This window comes from Coenobita brevimanus, chromosome 71, assembly GCF_032717465.1.
Source record: "Coenobita brevimanus isolate Jiangsu-jjx chromosome 71, ASM3271746v2, whole genome shotgun sequence".
NCBI classification, from domain to species: Eukaryota; Metazoa; Arthropoda; class Malacostraca; order Decapoda; family Coenobitidae; genus Coenobita; species Coenobita brevimanus.
The window spans coordinates 52,639,837-52,652,838 of record NC_137024.1 but is presented as its reverse complement, the minus strand read 5'-3'; the positions used below and the strand labels follow the sequence as shown (position 1 = coordinate 52,652,838).

General features: G+C 42.3%; 1 protein-coding gene across 2 annotated transcripts in view; it reads left to right on the top strand.

The window, feature by feature from the left end:
- The window catches only part of LOC145406640 (uncharacterized), a 102,070-nt gene that overhangs the window by 65,337 nt on the left and 23,731 nt on the right, over window positions 1–13,002 (top strand). For both annotated transcript variants that reach the window (XM_080277719.1, XM_080277718.1), the window contains exon 5: window positions 10,853–11,004. In XM_080277719.1, the coding sequence (XP_080133845.1) occupies window positions 10,853–11,004 (152 nt within the window). The remainder of the gene's footprint in view (window positions 1–10,852; window positions 11,005–13,002) is intronic.

Below are 13,002 nucleotides of genomic sequence, written 5' to 3'. Positions count from 1 at the left end.
AGATATTGGCATTGATCACATTCACTGCATTAGCACAAATTGCATTTAAGAGAGAAAAATCTCAAGTGAAAACAGCATTGACACTGTCTCAAGTACTTGCTGAACAGTGTTTTCCCTCCAGTTTGCCATAAATAAGGAAGTTATGATATTGAAGACTTCGTATTTTTGTAGTGTTTGAGAAGTCACATATTATTTTCCATGTTAATGGCTATACTGAAGCATAATGTAGTTCAGCAAGTACTTAATATTATTTCAAAGCCATTTTCATGTAGTTCAGCAAGTACTTAATATTATTTCAAAGCCATTTTCACTAGATACAGCATTTATCTATTTTAAATGCTCTCTGTGCTTATACAGTGCTGTGAAAAAGATCAATATCAGTATTTTCAACATTTAGCCCAAAACTTGCAAGTGGCCAGTTGCTTTGCCATATAATCTAATAAACTGAATCCTCCTCCAGAATTTAACATAATTATCAGATGCTGTACGCAAAGTATTATAAAATCACACGTGAACTTTCATCACAACCCATTTATGTAGAAGTGGTAACATTGTTAGTTTAAAGCATAATACAGTATGATGATTCAGTTGCAGATGAGCTTTTTATTACTACCTGCAATGTACTGTTCTCTTGTACTTGAAAGCAGTATCATTGTATCTATTAGGCTCGTCACTGCTTCATGTGGGAGTTTGTTTTCTTAGAGCGTGTGCCACTCTCATTTCTCTAGCTACCAGTTCACTCTATATCTTTTCACAGTGCTGTCTTCTGCTAACTGCAGAGTGACAAGCCAAATAATTTTCTGCCATTCAGGAAACCATTTATTAAGCTGGATGATCATTGTTTAGCATTTTAGGGGAGAAAGAATATTAGAGTACTTCCATGACTTATGTGTTAAACTGGTGAAAAAGAGATAAGTTATATGGATTAGGGATACCTTACCCTATCTTTGCACTTGGTGAGCATCCAGAGCCTTGGACCTGGTTTTTTTTTTTGCCTGTCCAGGGTCCACAAAAAATAAGCAGGCTTATGTTGCTATGTGGAATGTGAAGTATAAATGCTGAATATAAGAGAATGAAAGTAGTGAAAGTGTTCAAGGATGTGAGGTACGATGTGATGATGCTATGTAGGACCAAGATGAAAAACAGTGAAGTTGATTAAGGTGAATGTGTAAAATGGGTTTAGTCAGATAGGAATTTTTGTATCATCGTATTGTCGATAAAGGCTCCAACTTGCTAGCATGCATCAGCCTTGGTCACCTAATTGCGGCTCTCCACACTGCTCGACCTCTTGCAGCCTCTCTGTTCAGTCCCTTATCTCTGAGGTCCCACTGTATGACCTCGTTCCAGGTCTTGTGGTCTGCCTCTCGTAACCCTACCCCTGAAGTTAGCACTTCTCATTTTCCGCACGCATTTGTCATCGTCCGTCCTCTCCACATGCCCAAACTCTCTCAGTCTACCCCTCCTTATACGCAACACCAATATGCTCCAGTCCCATCCTTCCCCTCAGCTCTTTAATTGTAAATATAGTCCCCAAGCCTTGCATGCAAAGATGCACTACACATCCATCTAATCATCACTTTTGTATGTTTGAGCCTATGAATAGCCTCTTCCATTACTGCCCATGTCTCACTGCCATACAGCATTACACTCCAAGCACATGCCACATACTGTACAAAGATCCCATAGCACGGAAGGGAGAGCTCTTCCAGTGTCAGGAGATGCAACAGTTCTCTGAACCTCTCCAACCACTCCTTGCCCTAGCCACAGGGCTAGCTACAGCCTCACCTCCAGTGCATAGCATGTCCCCAAATAACAAAACTCTTCCACAGACTCAGGAGATTCACCAGCAAGATCAGTCCATTCATGCCTGACAGTCTCTTCATACTCTCTCTGACACACTGCACCCACAAAATCAGCATTATTTCGCAGTCTGCCTCTAATACCACTACATTTCTTATACACCCACATATCACAAATACTGCACAAGATGGAGTTACTTTCCACACCCTTGTAGCAAACTGCATGTGTCCACTTTCCCTCTTCTTTGACAGTACCACCACTAGCCCTAGATATCATCACTTTTGTGTTATTCACATTTACTCAAATGGGATCCCATTTCTGAAGTCAAAGTGACAAAACTTCAAGCACAATGACAAACAGTATGGGGCTCAAGACTAACCCCTGATGCTTGCCAACATTCACGGAATACAGTATTCATCTCTCAAATCTCCATTCACTCTCACCAGAGTGCAAGCATCCATTTACTTGTATACAAGTGAATGCACTTGAATAAAAAGGAGTTGCTTTTTTGATGAACATTGATTTGCAGAAAGGGTGGCAGTGAAGTTAGTAGGGGAGTGAAAGATAAATGGTAGATTACTAGTGGATAAGGGAGAAAAAGTGAGTAGATGGAGAGAACACTTTAAGAAAGTGTTGAATATAGGGAATGGAAGTAATGTGAGTATAAGTGGCTGGGGAATGGCCGGGAGAAGGAGAGGGGTGAGAAGACAGGAAGAAATCAGTAGGATAGAAGTTGTGGAAGCAGTGAAGAAAGTTAAATTGGAGAAAGCCCCAGGAATTGATCGAGTGTGTGGTGAAATGCTGAAGCACTGGGGAGAGATAGTAGTAGAATGGATGTGGAAGATGTGCAGATTGGCCTGGGAGGAAGGTAGAGTTCCGGAGGATTGGAAGTCAGGTATAATTATTCCCTTGTACAAAGGAAAAGGGGAAAAAGAAGTGTGTGATAATCATACGGGCATTTGTCTTCTTAGTGTAATAGGAAAAGTGTATGGTAGGATACTTATTGACAGAGTTAGGGAAATCACAGAGGAAATAGTTGGAGAAGAACAGGGAGTCCTTAGGAAGGGAAGAGGTTGTGTAGATCAGATAATCATTTGTAGGTCTTAAGTGGAAAAGTTTCTAGAGAAGGGAAAGAAGTTGTATGCGGCCTTCATGGCTTTGGAGAAAGCATATGACAGGGTGGATAGACAAGGATTGTGGAAAGTATTAAGAATATATGGAGTAGATGAGAAGTTGTTGAATGTTGTGAGGAGTATGTATGACGTTGCTAAGGCTGCAGTGCGTGTGGATGGTGAACTGAGTGAATTTTTCTCTTTGAAGGTTGGGTTGAAACAAGGATGTGTCATGTCTCCATGGTTGTTCAATCTGTACATGGATGGGGTAATAAAAGAGATACAAGGTGGGGTAGTGGATGTTGGGGTGGCCCTTGAGAGAGGGTGGTGTTTGGAAACTCCCTGCACTGTTGTTTGCAGATGATTCTGTGTTGGTAAGTGAAGATGAAGGGAAGCTGCAAGGCTTGGTGGATGAGTTTGGGAGAGTGTGTAAGAAACGGAATGTAAATCGTGAATGTACGGAAGAGTAAAGTGATGGTCTTTGAGAGAGATGAAGTCAGTGAATGTACATAGTGAGGTTAGATGGTAAGGAAATGGAAAATGTGAGTATGTTTAAGTACTTGAGGAGTGTGATGAGTAAGGATGGAAGTTTGGAGGGTGAAGTGCTTGAAAGGGTACAACAAGGAAGAAAGGTTGCTGGTTCCTTGAAAGCAGTGATAAGAAACAGGGAAGTGAGCATGGAAGTGAAAAAGTTACTACATGACGGTATTGTGATATCAACTTTAACTTATGGAAGTGAAGCTTGGACGTTGTTGGAAGGACACGAGTCAAGAGTGAGAGCAGTGGATATGAGTTATTTGAGAGGAGCCTGTGAAGTCGCTTGGAGGGACAGGCTGACAAATGAGGATATAAAGGAGCATTGTGGTATGGATGTGGATGTGATAGGAAGCGTTAGGAGGAACACACTGAGGTGGTTTGGCCATATGGAGAGGATGGAGGGCGACAGACTGATGAGGAGAGTTTATGCGAGTGAGGTGGAGGGGGGGAGAGGAAGGGGGAGGCTGAGGATGAGCTGGAGGGATGGAGTGGAGAGGTATATGAGAGAGGGGGATGTGAGTTGAGAGCAGGGCTGTGAAATGGCGGGGGACAGGGCGACATGGAGGCAATTTGTTTGTGGCCACCCTGTACGAGATTAAGGCGTCTGGCAATAGACAGATAGACAAAGTGAAAGGTTATTAGTGTATCTACCCATGAGGTGCATAATTTCAAATTTAGGGTAGTGAAAATGGCACTGATCATTTGCATATGCACCTTTTAATGACAAGTGAGAAAGATATGGACAGGTTTTGGGATCTTGTAGATGGTGTGATAAGACAGATACCTAGGAGATACAGCAAAGGTTGTGAGTGATTGGACACCTAAATGAAAGAGTTGACATCAGCTTTGTGCAGTGGCAGTATTACAACCATTAGAGTCAGATGATGCCATAATGCTGAATGGCTGATTTTTGTGTTCATATACATAGGCTTAAACATTAGGAAAGAACAATGATTAGATGGATATTAGTGCATCCTTGAATATGAGGCCTGGGCAGGGCTAGGATTACGATTGAAGAGTTGAGAAGAAGAATGGGACTGGAATTTATTGGTGTTGTGATGAAGTGAAGGAACGTTGTGGGGTAGATGTGGATGTGGTTGAAAAGATTAGGAGAAATACACTGAAGTGGTTTGGGCATGTGGAGAGAATGGAGAATGAAAGACTGACTAAGAGGGTGTATGTAGGTGAGGTGGAGGGAGGGAGAGGGAGGGGTAGACTGAGGATGAGGTGGAGGGATGGAGTTGAGAGGTATATGAGGGAGGGGGGGGTGAGTTGGGGGGAGGGTAGTCAAATGGTGGGTGACAGAGTGACTTGGAGGCGTTTTGTCTGCGGGCACCCTTTGCGGGATTAGGGCGTCGGGCTATAGATAGATAGTTAGATAGTGATGAGGGGGGGGGGGGTAGATTGAGATGGTTTGGGCATGCTGAGAAGATGAAGAATGGCATTTGGGTGCAGAAGGTGAGAAGTGTGAATGTTGGAGGTAGAGTAGTGAAAGGCAGACCGAAAAAGAACTGGGACAAGGTCATAGAGCTTGACCTCAGGGATAAGGGACTGAATAGGGAGGCTGCCAGAGATCAAACTGCATGGAAAGCTGCCATTATGTGACCAAGACTGAAGCATGCAAGCATGTTGGAGCCTTTGCAAATGATACAACGGTGAAATGATACTAATCAGGTAGAGCTTTGGTTGGTGTGCCCTATGATATGCGAGGTGAGTTAGTTCTGCCTTGCTTTGTTGCAGTGACGTTTCAGCAGCTTCGTATATTTATTTATTTTTTTTTATTTGGAGGCGATTTGTTTGTGGCCACCCCAAATGGGATTGAGGCGTCTGGCAATAGATAGACAGATAGATTTTTTTTTTATATTCCTTAATGGTAATTTAAATTGAAGAGATACTGGATGAGATTGTAGGCAAATGAATAATCACACACTTGTTTTTATTGAGACTTCCTCTTCAGTCTTGCTCAATTTAGTATTTTTCTTGTGTCATTGGTTATTTTGGGCCATTTTAAAACTTTTCTTGGTAATCCAGCACCTTGATTAGGGCCATTATGACCACACTCAGTAACCTCCCAGGAAATTAACATGCCTGATATGTCATTATAACTTTGTATTCCCTGCAGGGCTAGACGGAAAACAGGGGGTGGCAGGTAGCAGTCCCCCACTCTGTGTCTTTATTTGCTAGTGAAAGTACAGAGACCCTCAGATCTGCATCCTGTACTTGCCCAGGGCCTATGAGTAATAGACAGGTTCATATGGCAATGGAATGTGAGAAGCTTGAATGAGAAGTGTAAGACAGTGGAAGAGGTGAATGTGTTCAGGAATGCTAGGTACTCTACTATAAAAAAGTATCTGCCAGGATGGATGTGACTTTTGGTAATGAATGAAACTCGTGCCAAATGTCTCGGGATGATTGGTATGGATTTCTCAGTATGCTTCATTTACTGTGCATTAGTGTTTCATACATACTGTGGACAGATACTTTTTCTTTAGGCAGTGTATACCATACAGACATTGAAATAAACATTTGAAGTTGAGGCTTACGAAGATGAAATGTATACTGTCAGGTATAAGTGCATGTGGACGGTGTAAGAAGGAATTGTGCAGTTGGTGAGTTGCGAATGGTAGAGGGGAATGAAAGTTAATGAAAGAATATCGGTTCAACAACCACTGTCTTTATATTTTGAAACAGTGGACAAAATTTATAAAAATATTCTCCAATAACTACTCATAGTTGTATATGGCTAGCATTTTTATTGGTACAACATGAAGAAAGAACTTTATGAAGTGTATCAAGTGAACAGTTCATTTAGAAATATTAGCCTAAAGAAAAAACAATAAACAACAACACTCACTGTGAAATCATCGATCACCTGTGTAAAGATCATTTTTTGATCAAGTGTACAGTTTGTAAGTTCCTGTATGAGATGGTGAAAATGTCAGTGATTGTTGCATATTCACCCTGTGACAATGAGACAGAAAAAGAATACAGATTCTGAGAGCAGCTGAATGGAGTGATGATATCATTATCATCATCATCCAGGCCTCCTTTCCCAGTGGTGAGGTAGGGTCCAGAGAGCCAACAAAAAAAATCTTGAGAATGAGTGATGGTGTTGCCAAATTAAAGCATTGAATAAGATGGATGCATAGCAGCATCCGCAACCAAAGATTCATAAAATATACCAAAGAACTTTTTGTTGAAGTGTCCAGAACTGTGATTGGATAATCATCACAATACTGATCGACTAATTATCAGAGGGTGGGACTTAGCTCACCTCTGAAAACTAAACATATTAATGCTTGTTTAAGCAAATGGATAAGACATCTGTTACCATGCTGGAAGGTCATCGAGCATCTTACGGCATTATAATAAAAGAAGATTCAGTGTATCTCTTCCCAGCTCTCGTAGTCTGGGATATTTCCTTATGGTGCACAAAGGTTTATGAGTAAATGCAGATAAAACAAAAGTGATGGTATCTAGAGCTGGTGGCAGTACTGTCATAGAAAAGGGAGAGTGGCCATGTGTGATTTGCCACAAGGGCATGGGAAGTAATTCCATCTTGTGCAGAGTTAGTGATAAGTGGGTGCATAAGAGATATAATAGTATTAGAGGTAGACTGCGAGATAATGCTGATTTCATGTGTGCGATGTGTCGGGGAGAGAGCATGGAGATTGTCAGGCGTGAAAGGACTGAACTTGCTGGTGAGTTTCTTGAGTGTGTAGAAGAGTTTATTTTGAAGACATGTTATGTGCTGGAGGTGGGACTGGAGCTAGCTCTATGGCTAGAGTGAGGAGTAGTTGGAAGAAATTCGGTGAGTTGTTGTCTCGCCTGACACTGAGAGGGCTCTCCCTTCGTGCTAAGGGATCTTTGTATGTGTGATGTTTTAGGAATGTAAAGCTGTATGGTAGTGAAACCTGTGCAGTAAAAGGAAGAGGATATTCACAGGCTCAAACATACAGAAATGACAGTGATTAGGTGGATATGTAGTTCATCCCTGAGTGCGAGGACTGGGGGGGCTAGGTTTACGATGGAATGGTTGAGGGGTAGGATGAGACTGGAGAGTATTGGTGTTTTGATGTGGAATGGTAAGTTGAGATGGTTTGGGCATGTTGAGAGGATGAGGGGTGATAACTGAGTGCAGAAAGTGAGAATTGTTAATGTTAGGGGTAGGGCTGCAAGAGGTAGACCGAAAAAGACCTGGGACGAGGTCATTGAGTGTGGCCTCAGGGATAAGGGACTAAATAGGGAGGCTCCCAGAGATCGAGCAGCATGGAGGGCTGCCATTAGGTAATCAAGGCTGATGCATACAAGCATGTTGAAGCCTTCAAAAACGGAAACAAAAACAACGTCACTGTTTTTAATGTACTGTACTGTATACAGGTATGTGGTATTGGAAGCACATAGAATCCTATGCCTGGAGGATGTCTCCAATTGAAGGAACTATAACCAGAAAATTTTTTAAAAATCAAATTTGTTTAGACCCCATTTCTATTTTTAATTTATTTATTTGCTATTTGTTTTTGATATGCCTCAAATTTGGAGTCTCAAGATTTCCTCCTGTATGGTATGAACAGAAGAAAACTACTTAATATATATATATATATATATATATATAGTTGGAAAAATACAGTAATTTCCTTGAATAAATTATCATAGCATTGCCCACGTCTATGTAAGTTTTGAGGATTTTGTAACATAATGCAGTGCAGTAGCGGTGGCTCAATCGGTAGGGAGGTGGCCTGTAGTCCTAACGGACCCGGGTTCAAATCCCGCTGGGGCAGGGAACAGTTTAAGGATTTGAATTTCATAAAAATCAGACTTTACCAATCTACCAGAAGACCTGCTGACATGTCTTAAAAATACCCCCGCTAATACCAATACACCAGTCCTGTATGAGACGGCCCTAGCCTGTATTCAATATGGACGGTGGGTGTTAACGCCGAAGTGGTGACATGTAGAGGTGTGCGGTACATAGGAGGACTACTGGGCCTTGAAAGCAGGCTGTGAAGCCTATGGCCAGAGTCGAACACATAAAAAAAAAAGATACACGAGATGAATGAAGAATCGGGTACAGTATATTTATAAAAATCACACATCAATTGATGCTCTTTTGGCAAGGGACAAAATAAAGAGAAAATCTAAAAAAAAAAAGTATATATATATATATATATATACATATACATATGATATCCATGGTAATGAATTTCACGTTTTTATATAATGTTAAGCTACATATGGCACCTGGTGGTTTGGTGGGTAATTAAGGTTTTCCAATCAGATTCATCCGGTGCAGATTATGTCCAAAGGGTGGTTGGGATTTATTGCTCATCTAATGCCACGCAGAGATAAGTATCGATGGTCATTCTCATCTTAAATGTCAGGGCCAACTTCCCCAGCCCCCGGGCTCCTATGCTCCTCATGGGCAGCATAGGATTGGGTGATGGATGGATGAAGCTACAGAATGTGGTAAAAAAATTTTGACCCATCTGATGGAGCTAGGATTCTGTGGGCTTGAATGATGAGTGAATGGAAGCGTGGCCCATTAAATTGGGCAAACTTAGGCTGTTTGGATGTTGCCACTCCATGCCCTGCCCAAGGGTGGGAAAGGAGGTTTGGATGATGATGATGATGATGATGATGACAATAAAGTAATCAAGTTCTTCTTGATGTAAGTTTAGTACAATAATGAGGAATTCATAGGAAAAGCTATGAATACCACTGAGTTCTATAAAATTTTAAATGTACATGAGTATTCTGGAAAATTAAACATGGTTAAAGCATGGATGTACTGTAATTGAGAGTTGAAGTGAACTGTCTGTCATACTGAGTGAGTGGCTGGCTCTGGTGAGGAGTTGCTGGGAATTTACACCCCATGAATAATCAAGGTATTATTGGATGAGTACTGTATTATTGTATTGAGTACTCTACTCCTTTAGAGAGATGATGGCCCCAGATGCATCTGGATAAAAACATAGGTGATTGGAGATGGAAGTTAAACTTTTTGTGCTCTCCACCATCTTCCAACAAGTGAATAGGGAAGGAGCTGAGGGGACATTTGCATGACTTGGCAGCCCGAGTGCCAAGCTATATTGGTGCCATCTCTTTCCAGCACCATGTCAGAGTAATAGAAGTTTAGATTTTACCGTTTATGTTTGGTTAACAGCCATTCTTGTTCATGATAGTTTAAATATTGAAACTTCAGTAGGCCCTCAGTTTACGTGGGCCTGATTTGCACTAAACACACTTTACACGGAAAAATGAACTGTGACCCAGCCCATTGAATGTGGGTGGGGTGTGGGGGGAAAGTTCACGTGGGAAAATCCTAGAAGTTGGTCTTGGTCTGTGGATGCCCCCCCCCCTTAAGTTCCATTGTTAGGCCATGTAGATGCATGCTCATCTTATTTAAAATAAACAGGACATTATCTTTTTCTAGGATTTTGCAAAAATATATGGTCAAAATCCAGTATGGCAAAAGGTATGGGATGTGAAACGGTCTGTTTACATATCAGTTGCCTGCACACATTGCTTGCTGGCTGCCTCCTATCCCTTGCACCTCATTGCTGCCACTCAGTGTGTACTTTTTCATCTTTCAACCAAATTTTTTCATTAAAACAAATGGTCAAAAATCAACATAGCTAAAACTATGGAGTGTGAAATTACAGTATCTTTTTATATTTGATCAACCGCTCCCCCCTTCCACACACACACACACACACACACAACAAAACAACATAACACAATACAATACAATAAAACACACACACACATGTTGCTCACTGCCCGCCTCTCGTCTTGTCACTCTCATCTCACTGCGACCACTTACCATTTATTTTTCTATTTTCAACTATGTTTTTCATTACTTTATGTCATAATTTTTCACTTACCTCTTGATAGGTAAGTCATCTGTTGGAGATACTGTACTCCTCTCTCCAACTCTCAGACATTGCTCTGTCCCTTGACTGTTCTATCTATTATGTACAACCAGAAGCCATAATCTCGTAAGGGGGGCCATTTGCCTATGAGTTATTGCGTTATGAGGTGGGGCACAAACCCTCTGCCAATCCACTTGTTGACACATAAGGCACTGGTAAGTAATTACCATTTATTTTCCACTGTGTACATTTTAATTAACCATCTTTTGATGCCCAGTGATGTTCCTAGAGGTCATATGTGTACTACAATGAATGTTAGGTATGATCAGGAGGTAAAAAAATATCAAGGGGGGCCTTTGGGAAAATTTTGGGATTTCCCTTACAAAATATCTGTATTAACGTGTTTCAGTGGCATAATTTGTGTGCTTCGATTTGCATGGTAATATTAGCTGTGCAAATTGTGGGTCTATTGTATTTGATAAGAGTGATATTTTTTCATTTATTTATTTATGTATATTTTTGCTTTTCCAGGAGCCAACACATTTGAGGTTTGGGGATCTTCATGTGTTGCAGGCAAAAAGAGGGAAGACCTGTCAGATTATGAAGAGTACAAGACATGGGTTGAAAATAAGAAGGAGGTCATATACAATGAAAGAAGGAAACAGTTTGAGGAACGAAGAGGCGTAAGTGTCTGATATACTGTATTACAGTACTTTCTTGTTACTGTACACGTAAATGAGATTGATGTGTAGCCCCTCATAGTGATGGCGTCTGTTTAAAGTAAGAAACAGTTTGAGGAACGAAAAGGAGTGAGTGTCTCAAATTCTGTATTACTCTCTTATTACGTGCAAATTAGATTGATGAGTTGCCCCTCAGACTGATGGCATCTGTTTGGCTGTTGTGTGATAAATCAGGTATAAAAGAGTGGCATATGTTTGTGTTCTTGTTCTTGTTCTCTTTCTCTTGGAGAAAAGTTTGCATTCATTCATTCTCACGTTGATATTAGCTGACCTACACAGCCCATTTTCACAACGTGTATTACCCCTGCCCTGCTCCATCATCCACCTCCATCCCCAGCCACCCCTCTCCACCCACCCTACTCTTTTTCTAACCCCTCTCCTCCACATAGTGAACTTCTGTGATAAATCAGTCCCCATCCCAGCCACTTCCTCTTGTATGACCATTTTCTCAGATAGTTGTCCCACCCTACCTGACTGTCCACCACCATCTAAACCCACTCCATCCACCTTTTTTGGAGAGGGGAGGGGGCATGCCTCCCTACCATTCCAGCCTGTCTCTCCACTCCTTTAGCCCACCACACCCATTTTGACTCACTTTTATGGAGTGTATACCCAGTATCCTAAAAGTGATTGCCTCAGCTGCCCACTTCCCTGTTATAATACCAGTATCCACAGGGAATGCATCCCCATGGTGATCTGCTACCTCCCATCATCTCAGAGTATCTTGCCCACTCATCACTGCATGCCCATCCATCCTGCCCACTTGTCTCTGCCAACCGCAACTTTGTGTCCACTTGTCATTGCTTACCCTACCATCTGGTCAACTCATTTCTGCGCACTCATCTTTGCCCATCCTACCATCCTACCCACTCATCACTGCCCACCCTACCATCCTGCCCACTCATCTCTGCCCACCCTACCATCCTGCCCACTCATCTCTGCCCACCCTACCATCCTGCACACTCATCTCTGCCCATATTACCATCCTGCCCACTCTACCATCCAGCCAACTCATCTCTGCCCACCCTACCATCCTGCTTACTCATCTCTGCCCACCCTGCTATCCTGCCTACTCATCTTTGTCAACCCTACTATTTTGTCCACTCATCTCTGTCCACCCTACCATCCTGCCAACTCGTCTGCCTACCCTACCATTCTGCCAACTCTTCCATCCTGCCAGTTCACTTGTCCACCCTACCATCCTGTCAACTCATGTACCCACCCAAGCATTCTGCCCACTCTGCCATCCTGCCAATTCATCTGTCCACCCTACCATCCTGCCCACTTATCTCTGTCCACTCTAACATCCTGCCAACCTATCTGTCCACCCAACCATCCTGCCAACTCATTTGCCCACCTTACCATCCTGCCAACTCATCTTTCCACCCTATCATCCTGCCAACTCATCTGTCCACCCTACCATCCTGCCTACTCATCTGTCCACCCTACCATCCTGCCTACTCATCTGTCCACCCTACCATCCTGCCTACTCATCTGTCCACCCTACCATCCTGCCTACTCATCTGTCCACCCTACCATCCTGCCAACTCATCTCTGCCCATTCAGTATCCTGTCCACTCATCCCTGCCCACCCTACCATCCTGCCCACTCATCTCTGTCCACTCTACCATCTTGCCCACTCATCTTTACCCATCCTCCCATCCTGCCCACTCATATTGGCTCACCTTGCCCAGTACAGATGGACCCTTACTGTGCAGATAGGGCTGATTTTTTTACACTAGTCTTCTTATCCCTGACCTGAAAGTCTCTGTTGACCCCAGATCAACCTGGTGTACCAAGAGTGACCTGAAAAGAACTAAACTGATTGAAGTACATTAGTCTTTGAGCTGATAACTTGGATCTGAACATGACTGAAATGAAACAGATTGACTAGACTTAAGCAGACCTGAATGGATGTGGTTGGAACTGATGTGATTGGGC